General features: G+C 35.9%; 1 protein-coding gene across 1 annotated transcript in view; it reads right to left on the reverse strand.

Annotated features, from left to right (window-relative positions):
• Positions 1-2,974: 2,974 nt before the first annotated feature.
• The window catches only part of ZFC3H1 (zinc finger C3H1-type containing), a 50,925-nt gene continuing 36,044 nt past the window's right edge, over positions 2,975-17,855 (reverse strand). Inside the window, exons 23-35 of the mRNA XM_002915611.4 lie at positions 17,396-17,584; positions 16,552-16,789; positions 13,744-13,849; positions 13,459-13,657; positions 12,814-12,908; positions 8,865-8,975; positions 8,489-8,593; positions 8,186-8,351; positions 6,925-7,025; positions 4,967-5,068; positions 4,292-4,331; positions 3,984-4,046; positions 2,975-3,854 (exon numbers count right to left, since the gene is read on the reverse strand). Coding sequence (XP_002915657.1) covers positions 3,717-3,854; positions 3,984-4,046; positions 4,292-4,331; positions 4,967-5,068; positions 6,925-7,025; positions 8,186-8,351; positions 8,489-8,593; positions 8,865-8,975; positions 12,814-12,908; positions 13,459-13,657; positions 13,744-13,849; positions 16,552-16,789; positions 17,396-17,584 — 1,653 coding nt within the window. The 3' untranslated portion in view covers positions 2,975-3,716. The remainder of the gene's footprint in view (positions 3,855-3,983; positions 4,047-4,291; positions 4,332-4,966; positions 5,069-6,924; positions 7,026-8,185; positions 8,352-8,488; positions 8,594-8,864; positions 8,976-12,813; positions 12,909-13,458; positions 13,658-13,743; positions 13,850-16,551; positions 16,790-17,395; positions 17,585-17,855) is intronic.

Consider the following 17,855-nt stretch of genomic DNA (forward strand, 5'->3'; position numbering starts at 1 on the left):
TCCTTACATGGCCGTCCACTGGCCCCCAAAATAATAAATGCACAACTGAAGAATACCTGCAGGAAGTGAGGGGACTTTTTGGTGGTAAATGGAATACAGCCCTAAAAAGATAAGTAAAAGAAAAAACTCTTCCAGCTCAGCTCTACCACCTACATTAAGTACCACAGCTCAGAAAGACAAAGATATAGACCCAATTGTGAAATTGTGAGGTTGAACAAAAAAAGAAACAATGTCAACAATGTTCCTTGGAAGTCTGCCTTTACTTCAATAGTTCGTATTCCAAAATGCTCTGTATAGCAACTGTTAACTTCTACTGAGGGGCAATGAAACATTTGCGGGCATAGTACCCAAACCTAAAAGGTTACTAAAATTGTATTTCCCCATTCTTCCCTCACACTAATGTTAAAAGCAACTAAGGAAATTATGACTTATCTGTGAACACATGACAGCTTTAAGCAAGAATATTGGCCCTGCTTTGTATTACAGCCACATGTTCCTACTTTTTCAACAACCTTGAAAAATAAATATTTGAACTACAATCTTCAATAAAGTCTCTCTACATTTGTTGTCAGTCTTAATCACCTTTTGCTTGTCTGCTTAGTGCCTTTAGCTCTTAGATGTTGCACCTGGAGATTCTTGCTTGCTTTATGATGTAGGTTTATATGCCCTTTAATTGAAAGCAAACCGCCTTAGATAATCCAGTGACAACAATGTTACAAGGTCCACTTTCCGTTAAAAGGCAAATAGAAATATTAGGCTGTTCTCTAAAATGAAGGAAAACACATAAAAATACACCGCAATCTGCCACACCACTTCCTTTATCAGAGATAAAACCCCAAAGCCTAAAATGCCTCTTTTGTATTCCCCCCCCCGCCCGCGGTGGGAGTAAAGGAGTGCAAAGAACTGCAGTTCTCAATGACTAACCTTTCCTCACTGTATGCCACTTCTCTGCATGTTAAGTCATACAGCATGTTAAGTCATACAGCATGTTAAATATCATATTTACCCTACCCCAGTAACTTTATCAACTTTAACCCCAAGTTTTAATATTCTAATTACTACATGTTGAAAACAATTAATTAAAAAACAGGTAAAAACGAATATGGAAGGATGACCAAAACATATACATAAACCTCACTTGTAAGCAGGGCTTACTTTTTTTTTTTTGAGGTTGAAGTGAATTTGTAAAATGACAAGAAGAAAGGGTATCCTAAAATGACATAAGAGGGTGTCCTAAAAGCAACAGAATTTCTATAAAATAGCTACCTGATTTTATTTATTTAAAATACTTTTATATTTTGCTTTTTTAAGTAAACTACCCCTAACGTGGGGCTTGAACTCACAGACCCGATATCAAAAGTCACGTGCTCTATTGACTGAGCCAGCCAGGTGCCTCAAGCTTCTTGATTTTAAATAGCAATAGGACAACTGATCACAAAGGAAATAGCTACATATGCTAGGTCCTCTGGCTGCCTGAATAAGCACAGCATGTGATGGTGAGCCCTGGAGTGGTTATAATGTATAGCCTGCATGGCTGGGCCTTGGAGCTGATGCACCAAAGCATTTTTTCCCCCCAGGAAGAGAGAGCTGGGGGTGGAGGGGCACAGAGAGAGGGAGGATAACAAGCAGGCTCTTGGCCCAGCACACAGCCTGACACCAGGCTTGATCTCAGGACCCGGAGCCCAAATCAAGAGGAAGCTGCGCAACTGACTGAGCCACCCAGGGGCCCCCAAAGTATACTTTTCTTTTTCTTTTTTAAAAAGAGACAGAGAATGTGACCGAGCACCAGCAGGAGGGAGAGAGAGAGGGAGAGAGAGAGAAGCAGACTCCCCACTGCATGATCCCAGGACCCTGCAATCATGGCCTGAGCTGCAGGCAGACGCTGAATGGACTGAGCCACCCAGGTGCCCACAAACTATTATTTTTTTAAAAAAGATGTAAAAGTTACTGCTGATGAATTGTTAATGCAACAAAATGGTAAGTCTAAGAATATACAGAAGTTCAAAACTTAGCACTGTCTCAAAATAAATCCTATTGAGACACTTCAGCTACTAGCATCGAAACTGTTGCACTATGAGGGAACAGACTGGAAAAATTTTTCTAAGCACCTAGCAATGGTTTTCAAATAACAGAGAAGGAAAAGCTTTCAAGGTTAAATAGTTAAATGCATAAAATGGAAGAAAATGATCTTCTACCCAAATTTCTTTGGTTTTTGAGGTACATCAATCAGCCTCTTTTTGATTTAATGAAAGACACTAGAGAAGTGGGTTTCATTCCTGACCTCATCCAACAGCACTTACTAGCCAAATATGCACCATCTGGTAGGCACATAGTAGGGCCTCAAAACATGGTTTTATTTTGACTAAGCATTAAACAAATGTCCAGATGTACAAATTTGCCTACTATTTCATGGGGGCTGCTGCTCTGCCTCCAACGGTTAGATTGAACTGTGGCTATAAAACCAGATTTGTGAAAGTGAGTGAGTGTGTATGTGTGTTGTATGCATGTCATTGACCAATTTTTTACCAGGTGCAAACCACCGACTATAGACTCGGGAAAAACACTGCAAGGTCTTCTTTGTATTTGGTCATACTGATATTCAACATAAGACAGCATGTCACTAAGCAAATCATTCAAAGTACAGTTGGGAGATACTTTCTAAACACTGGGTGTTGAGAACGAGGAATTTGATGGTAATGCAAACCTAAGTGTTCACTGTCCTCAAAACAGAACAGAACCTATACTGTCATAAATTTAAAAGTCACTAGAATGTTTTTATAGGAAAGCAGGTTAGGATATAGTTACAGTGAAAATCCGTATCTCCTACCTTCAACCCTTGCCCACCACAGTGTGAAAAGTGAATAAAGACAGCAACATTTTTTAGAAAGTTAAACTTATATTAAAAATATTCTGTTTATAAACAATTTTAATACTACAAAGTAGTATTTCAATACAAAGCAGTTCAAATATTAACTGTTCTTTAAACTGTTAAACTTTATTATAAATTAAAATTTCTTTACAAAAAAATTGCACATAATATTTGACCACTCTTAGGTTCTGATGCACTGGCATTTGCAATAGTTTCTTTAATCTTCAAGTTAAACAGTCTCGGCAAGGAGTCCAGAACGTAGAAAGGGCAATAAACAACCCTGTTAGAGCATTCAAGTGCAACTAGCAGACTTGTGGCCATGGCAGTTACACTTTCCTTAAGATGGACTGCTTAAGTTTTAAATCCTGAAATGAAGAATCTCAAAAGGTTTAAAGGAGAAGAACTAAAAGGGACTGCCTGCATTTTACTGTAAACACAGCCCTGGAAATTAAATCCCAAACAAGAATCTCTCAGGCATCAGAGTGTGTCAAGTGAATCAGGAATAGCACAACGTAAAGAAAGGGGGAAAAGTAAAAAATAAAAACAAAAACAAAGCAAAATTAAAATAAATGTCAGTCACTTTGAGGAACTATACTTACGTACATGATGTTATGAGAATCTGGCAGGGCCCAGAAGTAGGCCAAACAGGAAGTTCATTTATCCAACCGAAGAGGGTCATGTTCATTGCTTCCGGTTTTGAGGATAGGATATTGTAGGGGACTTGGTATGATCAGTAATGCTTGTCTGCCTTACGCAGACCTTAGCCAGGGATCAGCCTAATCTTGAAGGATCATTCAAATAATTTTGGCAATTATTATAAGGACTTAGAACTGACTGCACCCAGTGTTCAGTGATTCTTGCTTTCTGTTTTGTAACTGTTTAAATTTAAGAGCTCATTTAGGCTGACTCCAATCTCTTGGCACTTGGAAACTAGTTTTCTCAGGTTATCAGTTTTACCTCCTTCTGATGCTTCAAACAAGAGTTGCTGTAAAAGACAGGGAAGCACAGAAGTAAGACTTAGCTAGATTTTGAGCACCACCACATCAATGGATATGGCACATGCAGAAAATTTATAGGAAAACTTCAAGATGAAATAAAAGATAAAAAGCATTACATCTTTCCACAGTGATGCACAAAGAGGTAACTTCTGTAAGGCTCTCTGATATAAACGGTGGACCTATAAGATAGATATACACACAATTCCATCAGGAAACATGATGAGGAACACCTTTATAATCCTAATTATTCACTGTGACCTCATAATATACAAAACGGCTACACTGGGTTTTCAAGTTTCCAAACATATAGAGTTCTTAGCACATAAACGTTTATGTTTTAATCCTTTTAAACTGAGAAGTCAACAAAAGGGGCCGAACAGCTTAAAAACAAAGTGACCCATCTGATAAATCAATCATAGCTTACCTCTCTTTGTCCCTTTAGAACAATCTCAGCAGCAATGGCTCTAAGAAAAAAAAAAGGAATATAGAAAAGGGAAAAGAAAAATTTATATATCTTTGAACAAAATGAGATACTACCACTGGCAGAATACTGACTGTGGGAATCTGAGTACAAAACTTCCTGAAAGTAACAGGCTAAATTTCCAAGGAGGGTAACCTATAGTGAAAAGAAAAATTCAACAATTTTTATCAACTTTACAAGAATTAAGCAGACCAGTCTTTTGAACATAAATAACGTTCATGAAAAATACTCAATTGCTAGTAAAAACACCTGGCACTAAAAATAACCTTTAAAAGAAAGAAGACGTCAGATTATAAGAGGGGGAAAAACCCCACATTTAAAAAAAAGATGGTCTTAAAATGTGTATAACAGATCTGTTTGAAAATAGTACTGTTATCTAAATGCTCTGCTTCAAAAAAAATTAAAACTCCATCCATTCTGTTTTTAGGAGCAACTGTTAATGAGCACATCCTTACTCTCAGTAGAAAAGCTCAGCAAGTGCCAAAAATAAATCTAAATTAGAGTAGAAATCTGTCCAGGAAAAAAAAAAATAGATGTCATTTCAGATTTACCTGTCTGGAGCAAACCTTACAAATAAAAGCAATAGCTATAAAAACATGTACATGATTGCTGCATTACATTTTCCAGGTGGCCAGGCATGTTGGAATATTATATGTAAACATCTTGGCTTGAAGTTTCAGAATCTGAACATTGCTTTCTTCCCATTCATGTTGAAGTAGCCTGCAAAGTACATTCAGGAAAATGAACAAAGCATTGCAAGTGTTGGGAACCCTAAACGTGCTCTATGAGCAGAATGTCTGATGAGGTATAATTTCTGATCAGTTAAATTCCCTCAAGGCTACTCAGCAAGTGATTGTAGAATGCCTCTTACAAAAACTGCCCTGGGACAGGAATAGGCAAACTAGCAAGATGCCCAGTCAAGGCCCATGCCACATTCAACAAACTAAAACTGGTCCACGTATTCCTGTTAAAGCACTCACTCCATGTGCTCCCTCCCCCAAATTTTTGAAAATAATGACTTGATATATTAATATAATTTCCTTATATTTCTCTTTATTAAATGGAGTAGATGTAAATATGAATGTTTCTGGGGTTAAAACGTAAGTACAGTGACTATTATAATAGTTCTCTATTCTGGAAAAAAAAAAAAAAAAAAGACAAGAATGACCACAAGGAAATAACTATCAAAACACAGAAGTGGAGGTCTATCATCAAAATCAACAATTAAACTACCTGTATTCCTAAATGCCTACCCTAATAGAAACTAGTCAAAATATGACATTTTCTGTTTTTCATGTTTTACCAAAGGTAATACTTTTTTTTTTTTATAAAGATTTTATTTATTATTTGAAAAGCAAGTGAGCGAGCACGAGCTGGGGGAGGGGCAGAGGGAGAAAGAGAAGCAGACTCCCCACTGAGCAGGGAGCCCAACACAGGGCTTGATCCCAGGACCCTGGGATCATGACCCGAGCCGAAGGTAGAAGCTTAACTGACTGAGGCACCCAAGCACCTCAAAGGTGATGCTTTATAATAGAAATTTCAGCATTACCGTCTCCAGACTGGAATGCTTACTAAGGATTTTTATTATGAAGCACTATTTTTGTCATAGCCTTAAGCCTTTAAATTTTTTTCAATCTCTTACTATTTTCTCACATACATGCTAAGTGGACTGTAAATACTTTAAAACATAAGGAAATATTTGATAAATATTTTAGGTACCTTATGATCCACAAAACAAACTTAGAAACACACACAACTGATGCAGTGGGAGTGACTGCACAAGTAGGAGCCAAAGCATTAGCATGGAGGGTAACGTTTTGAATTAAAAAGCACAATTCTTGAGGGTGAGAATAAGTTTACTCTGTCAGAGCAGAGAAACTACAAAGAAATGCTCAGAAATCTCCCTCTAATTCAATGTATGAAATTCCTACGTAAGTGTTTCTCAAATGTATTGGAAGACTCAAGCTTATGAATCTATATTTTATTTAATTAATTAATTGATTTTTAAAGCAGGCTCCAAGCCCAATGTAGGGCTTGAACTCTTAACCTGTGAGGATCTAGAGTCACATGCTCTACCAACTGAGCCAGCCAGGTGCGCCCAGGAATCTGTATTTTAAATGAGCATCCCAGGAGACTCTTGATGCATGATAATAACTTGAGAGCGAATGACCTACATGAAAACAAGTCACAGTAACCAAAATATATATAGTTGGCTGCAATCTCCATTAACACTTTATAAACCTTTTTAAGTAATATTCCTTTGCTATGTAAAACATGCTTACTCCTTATAACATATGTGTTAAGGACAGATGGTGTGTGCTTAGGGAATGCAGATGAACTTTAACTGAATTATATGCCCCTTATTTATAATCTGTAGTTTTCTGAAGTGACCAGATTTTTATACTGACTTTTACATGAATAGCTGTGTATTGTTTAACAACTCTGAAATTAAAGTAGTATATATCAATGAGAAAATGCAAAAGAACAGACAACTCTTATCAAATTTTTTAAGAATAATTTTATATGAAGAGCTATATACTATTAGGCTGAGACCAAAAATAATTTTTTTTTCTTACCTCAGTGCAAGTCCAGAATTAGTTGGCATAATTGAGCAAAACCGTTCCAAGGTTTTGGAATGCTGAGTCTTTGGAACACAGCTCAAATAAAAGAAAATAACCTGCAAAGGTTGAGGGGGGGACAATGAATGCAACAAAATGTGAAATCCAATTACCTATGTATTTTAATGAGAAAACCAAAATGGTCTTTAAGACATGAATGTATAAATTATAACAACATATGATGCTGTGAGTTATAGTTCCTACCATTAATTATATTAGTGACTTTCCAAATATGAATTAGGAAATATGATCTAGTGATGACAGCCATGGACTGAGAAAACTGACAAGAAGCCAGGAGTCCGGGTTTACATTCCTGAGTCTACCTTTACTTGCTGTATAGCTGGGCAAGTCATAGGACTAATAATACCTGCCACATCTTGCTCATGGAATGCCCGTGTGTAAATGACTTAATGTCCATAAAGTGGTTTGAGATCCTGGGATAAAGAATGGCATAGAAGTACAAAGCATAATAATTGGTTATCCCGATTAGCAACAAAACCATCCCACCAAAAAATAAAATAAAATAAAATAAAAAAAATAAAAAATAAAATAAATTAAAAAAATTAAAAAAAATAAAAATAAAAAATAAAATAAAATAAAATAAAATACATATATGTTTTAGTCTACATGGAGCATTAATAGGAGCTTTTAGCCTACATTGCACTGAATGAAAGGAGACTCTGAAAATAAACTAAACCAGACCTGTGCTTCCTTTCCTATAAGAAAATAACCTTATAAATATACCACTAGTCATATTCTACTATTAAGATTTTAAACAGCATGCAATTTCAGCTTTCTTATGCCCTATGTATAGCTAATATTCACTTGACAAAATATTTACCAAAAAAAGTAGCTACACTGTATATTATGGAATTTTCATTGAGTAAAAGTTCCAAATAATCAAGCAAAACATTACAGATATTATTATAATTACTTCTTTTGGTCTTTCATCTTTAATATGTCTTAACATTTCTTCCATTTTACTTCAATGTTAAATTTTCTTAACTATAACAATCAATATGCACATTTTAACTTAAAGGGTTCTGTCCCTAGATTTAAGTCATAAGTAGGAAACATAGTCAAGAATAACAGTAAATGCTATGAAAGTGGTCCTAAGAAAAAGCTCTCTTGATATATAAAAGAAGAGTTTTGCTGTCATTTTTTAAGTCCCCTTCTTTTGTACAACTATCTAAAGAAAAAAAAAGTTTTAAATTCTTACCCTATTATGAAATTCATAGTTGGACCAGTAATCAGCACTGCTAAAAGGAATGGGGTATCGGGCAGGGACTGTAACCAAACATCTATTCACTAAATCAGTAAAAAATTTGAATTCTTGGACTTTGTTTCTGGATCCAGCAGCTCTATTATTGGCAAAGACAAGATAACTGCCAAAAGAAAAATATTGTAATTTAGAATAATTACGGTAAGACAGTGTTTCTCTCACTCAACAAGATGATCACCCCTTTCCCCACCATATCCTTTTATTCCAAATCCCATTCTTATTAACAGGAACTAAACTTACTCCATCCAAATCTTCTGCACTATATCAGATCTCATGGCCACCCCTAATGCTGCCTCATATGCCTCCACTGTCTCTTTAATACTTGATTGAAGAGGATGACAAAGGCTGTTTAAAAAATGAAGGAAAACATTGTATGTCTACAGCTCAATTCAATTAGGTAAAGGAATGACAAAGTATTATTTTAAACATTACAGATATTATTACAATGGAATCCTTTTGAGGTTTCTTCTTTAATAATGTATAAAGCTTAGCATCCCTTTAATTTTACTTCAATGATTTGAACATCAAATTCATTTTAATACGGTGTAATTCAGTAATAAGTAACAAATGCAAGTCTAATATGCAGTATATCTCTCCACAGTAGATAATGTCTCACCAGTATATCAGCCACAAATAAGGAACTTGGTAGTTAAACATCTCATCATCAAAATTCCCTTTACATAAACGGGCTGGAATGTCAAGTGGTCCTGGTATATTTAAAAGATACCTGAAAAAAACCCACAAAAATACAAAACCTCTGTTTGAAATTACGCCTATGCACACATGGATTACTAATACTTAAGAAAAACAAAAACAAACCAGAATAAAACAAAAACACCTCTGCTTCAACTTAAATGTCTTTGAAATATTTTGAGTCTTGAGACTTTGGTCTCATCCTTGCATCACACAGTCTATTCTTTTATAACCTACATGAGTAACCCCTCTTCAAAAATGAATTTATTTTACCCTCCAAATTAAACAAACCCCATAATCATCTAATTAAATCTAATTAAAAACAGAACAAATGGGATTATCATGTCTCTAAAATTTGCCCACAAAAATCTATACTTTCTTGTAAAAAAAAAAAAAAGTTCTTTTAAGAGTTACAAAACTAGACATCTGAAAACAATCTTTCTCATTTACATACATACACATATATACCATTATAGGTTTCATTTTATTAATGATATCAAAGTATATTCTATAACATACTGGTCCATAAGGCACTTGTCAAAAGAGGTCCATGATCAAATAAGACTGGGGAATACTGAAAATTACAGCCCTCTCTTTAAAAGCCACAGTAGGATATTTAATAGGATATTAAACGGCTGTATGAAGTCAATCAGTAAAGAAATCTATTTGACTCTCACTAATTTAGGTTTCTCCCCAATATATCTGAATTTGTGTGTACAACATTTACCAACATCTGCAAGAACAATGTTTTTAAAGGAAATTCACTGATCTCTTGGATTTAAAAATTATTTCAAGGAACTAGGTTTTAATGGATTAGAGAAGTTGTATGGTGGCAGAGGGCAGGACGAACCGTAAGCAAAGGAAGGAAGAAGCGCGACATCTAGAAGTCAGGTTATTACCATCCTGCGAACTTGGCCATAACTAACTATATTACCATTAGTTAATCACTTAACTTCTAAAGATACTAGATTTGTCAACTGAAAACTGACCTAAAAGATGACTTCAAATCTAATCTATGTAAGACTCCATCCCTAGGCTAACTTCAGTAAAATGAATAAAATTCCCAAGTTAACTTTTGTGGCTACCTACCAATCTTCAAATGGACTTAAAATGCATGAAAATTACCTTATCTAGGTTTTTTTTTTAAGATTTATTTATTTGAGAGAGAGAGAGAGAATGCAAGGGGGGGAGGAAGAGCAACAGAGGAAGAGGGAGAGAAGCAGACTCTACACTGGGCACGGAGCCGGATGCAGGACTCGATCTCACGACACTGAGATTTTGACCTAAGCCAAAATCAAGAACTGGACGCTCTACCGACTGAGCCACCCACATGCCCCGTCTTTATAATAAATGTTACATAAAAAGGGAAAAGATAGAATCCAACTCTAGGTAAATATTATAATACATACAATATTCTAAGCATCTTGCTTTACAGTTTCTACTCATGAAGTAAAAAAAAAATTTTTTTTGAACCTAGTAAGAGCACTGACTTACCCTATTAATAAACTTTGGCTATATTTATAAATTTAAAAAATTTGTATCAATATCAATAAGTATGAAAATGCTAAAAACTCTCCCACCTACTGCCATTCTTCTAATAACTGACTCAAAATATATTTCCTAAATTAACTGAAAATGCACACTCTGTGTAAATAAGGTCTTCAGTGTTACTTAAATAAACTAAGCACAAGGTATTCTTTTCTTGTAACTCAGTGTACTGTGAATTATGGCTATTCCCATGAAAAATTTAATAAAGCAAGGTGACTTAGTAAACAATGAGAAGATTATCTAGAGGCAGCCCATTTCCAAATTTTTATTGACAGTTATTTAGTCTGCTTCATTAAGCTGACATCAAGAAGATCTGAAGATCTTTGATTAGTTACCACAGTAGAAACTGGCAGCAGCATCTTTCAAGCTAAACCAATTACCTCCATGCCCAAGGGAAGATCAGATCCAGCAAGTCTGTAAAAAGGTCAGCTTTCGATCTGTCCTGTGCCCAAGTTTGAGACATTAAAGCACTCTAATTTAAACAGGGACAAAGTCAGCATGAGGAAGCTGAATAATCTCTAAGTTCCTTAGAGAATGGTTTAATTCTTCCCCATTAATTTGTATTTTAAATTATTCTTTTGTAATTAACTATGGTATTAATCTAGTTGTAACAAAGCAGAAAGAATTTCAGAAACAGTACTAAAATCACTACGTCAATAAACTGGATATCGTAGGGGCGCCTGGGTGGCACAGCGGTTAAGCGTCTGCCTTCAGCTCAGGGCGTGATCCCGGTGTTCTGGAATCGAGCCCCACATCAGGCTCCTCTGCTATGAGCCTGCTTCTTCCTCTCCCACTCCCCCTGCTTGTATTCCCTCTCTCGCTGGCTGTCTCTATCTCTGTCGAATAAATAAATAAAATCTTTAAAAATAAATAAATAAATAAACTGGTTATCGTAAAGGACAGACAGAAAGACTCAAGTCTAGGAAAGAATAGGGACCCCCACCTTGTCAAATCTCAACTAAAACTGGAATGTTCACAAAAATTCTAGGGTAGATGGCTCGATCACCAAATTAACAAAATGTGAGTTACTTTTTTAAAAATATGTTTTTATGTAACACTGCTACACTGTGGGGTCAGCACAGGGAGCACCTAAATAAAGAAAAATATTTCTAAGCATTAGACTTGCATGTATAAAACCAAAATGTTATCTGTACTGTTTTCTACAATAAAAATTTTTAGGAGATATTCAGCTTAGGCCTTCACTTTTTTTTTTTTTAAAGATTTTATTTACTTATTTATTGAGGGAGAGAATGAGCAAGTGAGCAAGAGAGCAAGCACAAGTGAGGGGGAGGAGCAGACAAAGAGGGAGAGGCAGACTCCCCACTGAGCAGGAAACCCCATGCGTTGTGGGCTCAATCCTGAGACTCCAGGATCATGACCTGAGCCAAAGGCAGACGCTTAACTGACTGAGCCACCTAGGTGCCCCAGGGCCTTCCTTTTCTCAGTTCTTCCGAACACAGAGTATGTGATGACAAAGTATTTTCCTTTTGATGCAGTTTTACTTGGAATCAGCAGACTACACCTATTTTTGTAAATAAGGTTTTACTAGAATACAGCCATGCTCATTCATTTATATGTTGTCTCTGTCTACTTTCTTCCTAAAACAGCATAGGTGACACACAGTGATAGACCATACGGTTTGCAAGCCTGAAAGATTTGCTATCTGGCCCTTAAGTGAAAAAGTTTGCTGATGCCTACAGAGAGATGGGGAGAAAGAAGGGAAAAGAAGCCTCCCCGCCAAATAATTCTTTACGATTTCCTGTGGCCTTTTATTGTTGTTCTCTTGTTAGAGTAAGAACTCACAACCAAGCAAGCAAAGGCAGTAAATACAGAGCTTTACATAAGTTACTGAGAAGATGCCTGAGAAAAGACTGCTTGAAAACTTCTCACTCTGTATTTCAGAGGCTAGAGTGGTTCTCTTTAGGCTTAAAAAAAAGTAAAAGGTATATTATTTACATCCATTTGAGATCACCAATCAAATAAATTAAAACTCCTTTTTTCAAACTCACTTAAGATTGTCTCAGATAACTCACTGCTATAGTATTAAGTACTAAAATTAATAACAATGAATTAAAAGCAGAATGAGTCACCATGATGTTAATATAAGCCTGCCTTTGTTAGTGTCTTTAACCCAAAGAATGCAAAGCATATTACATTTTTTCTGTTTTGATTCAGTTCTATTGCCCTCTTAACAGTTCTGAACAGTGTTCCAGTACTTTTTTTTACATCAGTCTAAAATGTAATCAACCCACAAAAAAATCTGTAATCTTTCCAATAAACTATACTGTCCCTTTCTTCTATAAAATCAAGAGTTCAAAACTTACCGAAACAGATCCAAGTTACTGTACTTCTCAAATCCAGGTTTAAAGAAGGATGCAATAAACTTCCGCAAAAATGGAAGAAGATTATCTCCTTGATTCTATTTCAAAAAAAGAGAGGAAAGATACATATTAGACTTACAATGTTTAATTAAATCTTTCAAAGGAGGAAAAAGCCCTTAACCGCCCCTCCTGATTAGATTAAGTTTCTTGAATAGATGGGGGTAGAGATAACTTCTACATTCATTGATCTCCAATTAAATCCAACCAACCATTAAATAGCTTAACACCCAATATACAACATCCACTAAATGTCTAATAAGCTTCTATTACATGTTTAGCCCTGGTGCTAGGTGTGCTGGGGGCTCTAAATCTGATTAAGACATAGTCCTGGCCCTCACAAAGTTCTTATAGTATATAAAGCAGCTAGAAACAAAACTACAAAGCAATATAATAAATGCAACGCTAGAACTATGCACAGAGTATTTCTAGCAAAGAGAGAAGGAATACCTAACACATTCTCCAAAGGGAAAAAGACTAGGAAAAGTTTCCTGGAGAGGTTGATGCCTGAGACATCGTAAAGAATAAATATGAAAATGTTAAACACAAAAAAATGTTTAAGAATTAAGAGGCTTTTTATTTTTTTTTTACCTGCAAGATGAAGAATTTGCACGTATGATAAAAAACCTCTGCATTCTGAGGATTTTTTTCAAATGCGCTAAGCCACACTGCCCTGGCTTTGTCGTGCTGATTTGTTTGCAAATATAAAGCAACAAGGGCTTCCAACAATTGGCAGTTCATGGGACATGTTTCCAATAAACATTTACAAAGCTCCACTGCAGCCTCATACCTTAATATGAAAAAAACATGTCTAAACACATGGAAAAAAAAATCAATGTTTAACGCAAGGTTAACTGCTTGTCAATTACATTTTACCTCTCTAGAAGCTGGTGCAGAGCAATCATGTTTGTGTAAAGTGGAACACAGACCTCTACTCTGTCCTCAACAGCAAGGCTCTCATCTGTGCAAGCTTTCACCGCATCTATCCAAAAACATCACAGCAACAGAAATCAAACATAAAATGATTTGACTATGTTATTTAAACTCTGAGAGACCAATGAAACATGGTGGCCTACCCTTTTGCTTGACCATCATCTTACTGTCTTTACTGAACTCCTGGCTTATTACCCAAAGGGGGTATTTTCAAGTATCTCCAAACTCCCTAAAACTCAATTTCTTACCTTCACATTCCTGGTAATAAAACCATTCAATATGAGCTCTCACATATATCAACACTTTCACTTAAAAAGTGTCTCTGCATTTACCTAAGTACCTTAAAACTGATCTCGGAAAAAAAAATATATCAAAGAATGAATTCTCTTTTCATCTTCCTTTGACCCAATTCAAGAGGCCCTGCTCTCTGTTCTATAGCCATTTAAATGTCTCCCTCTAAACTAGATCTTTACTCCTTCAAAACACCCCTCCCCCCCCGCAGAGCCCCCACTCTACATCTCAGAGAGTGGGTCACTGCTTCACTTTGCACAGCTGTCACCATTTCCTCCTTGCTCAGTGGTAGGTAGCAAGATTTCCCAGACTTAGAGTTTAAAAGTGAATGTCATTCTGAAACTGCACTTCTGAAGTTCACTTATAAAAATCATCTAAATAAACCTAAAAGCCAATCTCTCCATTTGTTTTATTTGATTAGCATTTGATAATGTTCTTCTTCATTTATGTGTCCTCTTGGTCTCATTCATTGACTCTCTTCTCTTTAACTCCTTACTGCTATACTCTTAAATATCCACTTCCTCAGAGAAAATATCTCACTGCTTCAATTATGGAATAATTTATTGCAAAAACACATTAAAGGGGCGCCTGGGTGGCACAGCGGTTAGGCGTCTGCCTTCAGCTCAGGGCGTGATCCCGGCGTTGTGGGATCGAGCCCCACATCAGGCTCCTCTGCTGTGAGCCTGCTTCTTCCTCTCCCACTCCCCCTTCTTGTGTTCCCCCCTCTCACTGGCTATCTCTATCTCTGTCAAATAAATAAATAAAATCTTTAAAAAAAAAAAAAACACATTAAAAACTGTAAAGCACTTTATAATACAATAACTCCTATGTTAATAACTTTCAAATCATTTCTCTATCCATAATCATCCACTTTAGGTCCAATTCCTTATTTCCTTCTGCCAACAAGCATTTTCACTTGAATGATCAATTACCTACCATTCACAAATACTACTCCTACTACCAAAATCAGTCCTCTCAAATTTACCTGTTTCCTACCCATACACTTTCTTTTCCCCAGTCTCAAAACCCTGAAATCATCTTTGACAATTTCTTCTCTTCTTCCCTGACATTTAATCAGTCCCCCACATCTCTGTGTGATAACTTCAAATGTCTCCAATAAATTGTCCCTCTTTCCCAGGTTACTTTTTTTGTGCTTCACTTCTGGCCATCAGCTTCTGGTTGTTTTCATACCTCTGGGATCATTCCTCTTCAGCACATTCTTCCTTTCTTCAAGAATCACTGTCATCAAGTCTACCACACTCACAAAATTCTTGAAAATCTGGTATTATTCTACTTACCAAGCTTCATTCTTACTATTCTACAGCATAAACTCTCACTTTGATAAGGACTCTCCCTTCTCCTAATCTCCCTTCAAATCCATTGCACCAATTTCTATGTTGCTTTTTATTTAGCTTCCCTAATGGGAATAGCCTTCTTTTCCTTCCTTTCTTTGCTGGTTTATTCAATAAATATTTACTAAGCACTCAGTATGCTGCCAGACAATATAGGTCCTTGGCAAATACAGAGATAAGTAAGACAAGTGTCCATCTTTGAGCAAGCCAACTATGTCACATCACAGTCAAGCTTCAAAGTCCAGCTCTGAGTCCTGATTCTTCTACGAAGAATTCCTTCATCATGTCAACCTACAATAATCTTTCCTTTGGGTTTATGACCTATACAATATAATTCTATAAATCACAGATCTTTGTCTCTTCTGTAAGCACAGAATTTAGACTACATACCAATATAGTTACATGGCCTCATACATTTAATAATTATATCAAATGTATAGATTTTATCTTCTGACTAGGCTATATGCTTCCTACTAAAAGGAAATAGGCTTTATACCTTACTGTTTTCCAGTTGCTTGAAAAGATAAGATATAATCTTTTAATTTCCACCTTGATGGACTACTTTAAAAAAACTACCTGGTTCTCTAATTCAATCAACTCATTAAACCTATATAATCTCTATTATCTACATATTTAGCTGGTATCTTTTGCCATAAACAGAAAAATTATGTAATATAGCACAGTTCCTGGCTTTCATATATGCCAAATGTCTATCTTACGTGATTCAATCCCTAATCGTCTTTTCTTTCCAATCTCTAATCTTCTAAGCATTTATATAATAAAGTGTGAAACTACAATTTGCAATATATACATACAAATTTGTTCCAATTAATTATGAAGACTCATAATAAGGGGTAAGTTGATGGTTTTTTTTTTTCTCTTAGATTTTATTTATTCATTTGACAGAGAGACAGCCAGCGAGAGAGGGAACACAAGCAGGGGGAGTGGGAAAGGAAGAAGCAGGCTCCCAGCGAAGGAGCCCGATGCGGGGCTGGATCCCAGGACTCTGGGATCATGCCCTGAGCCGAAGGCAGATGCTTAACGACTGAGCCACCTAAGGCGCCCCGTAAGTTGATATTCTAAATAACTTATAAACATTTATCCTTACCTTCAAAAACTGCTAACAACATGTCAGGATTAGTCTTTACATCTTGAACTGCTTGCCATGGCATTACAAATGGTTCCGTGTTAACAATTCTTGAAGGATTGGCATTAGATGGATCATAAAATTTTGAAGGGAGAACGCTGAATTCAATAAGATGTATGTAGGCCAGCCATGCCAAACATCGATCACTTGTTTTAAGGTATTCAGCTACTATTCCACTATTAGCTGATTTCAAAGCATTCTAGGTAAAAACGAAAAAATAATCTCTGTTTTTAAAAATAATGACTCCTATTCCTCGTAAGATTCAAATGTAAAGGCAAAGAAGAATACGAATGTCATGCTTCTCTGGAATGGTTCTTAAACACCGAAGTCAAAATACTGATAATCACCATTTTTTAAATGAAAAAAACTCAAGATGTCAGTGTCAGACTAATTTTTACTATACTAAGGTTTATGATACAATTTATGAAAAAAGATTCAACTTATTTGTACATTTTAAGTGTCCTGACATTCAAAATCTAGTAAGATAAAAACCCACCATACCCATAGAGGAGATTTTCAGTATGGACTATTTTTTTTCCCCTTATTGTGTGAATATTGAAGTTTATTCTGGTGGGTACTTAACACACATTATTTTCATTTAAACCTCATAAACACTCTTAAAAACCCATTATCCCCACTAAGCAAATGAAGAAATAGTCATAAACTGATCCAACTTACTAGTAAGTGGCAAAACAAGGATTCAAATGTAAAGTCTGTGTTCTTATTAAACAATGCTAACCTATAATGTTTCAGACCTTTAAAAATTCTCTATAAAGTGTAATTAAATGCTATAATAAATGTTTACCTGTAAAACTGCAAGTGCACTCTGGCATCTTCCAGTAAATATGTGGAGCTGAACTCTAAACAAGAGAGCCTCTAAGAGCTGAAAGGACAGAATATCTGATGTTTCCTGCTTGGCTGCTCCCATCAGAAACTCCACCATTCTTTCACATACATAATCCTTTTCTTCAAAGGTGCTTTCTAGGTGCAGAAACTGCCCAAAGAGGTTTCATATAATTATATTTCACAAAAATAAACTGTAAAGCTACAGATTTCTACATTTCATTAAATGTTTTATTAAATCTTCAATTCCTGCAAAAAGGATGATTATAAATATGTATAAACCCATTTTCCTGGGGCGACTGTCTGGCTCAGTCAGTACAGCATGCAACTCTTGATCTTAGGGTCATGAGTTCAAACCCCAGTTGGGTGCAGAGCTCACTTAAAAGAACAACAAACCCCATCTTCCAGTACTATAACCTACA

The sequence above is a fragment of the Ailuropoda melanoleuca genome, chromosome 15 (genome assembly GCF_002007445.2).
Source record: "Ailuropoda melanoleuca isolate Jingjing chromosome 15, ASM200744v2, whole genome shotgun sequence".
Taxonomy (NCBI): Eukaryota; Metazoa; Chordata; class Mammalia; order Carnivora; family Ursidae; genus Ailuropoda; species Ailuropoda melanoleuca.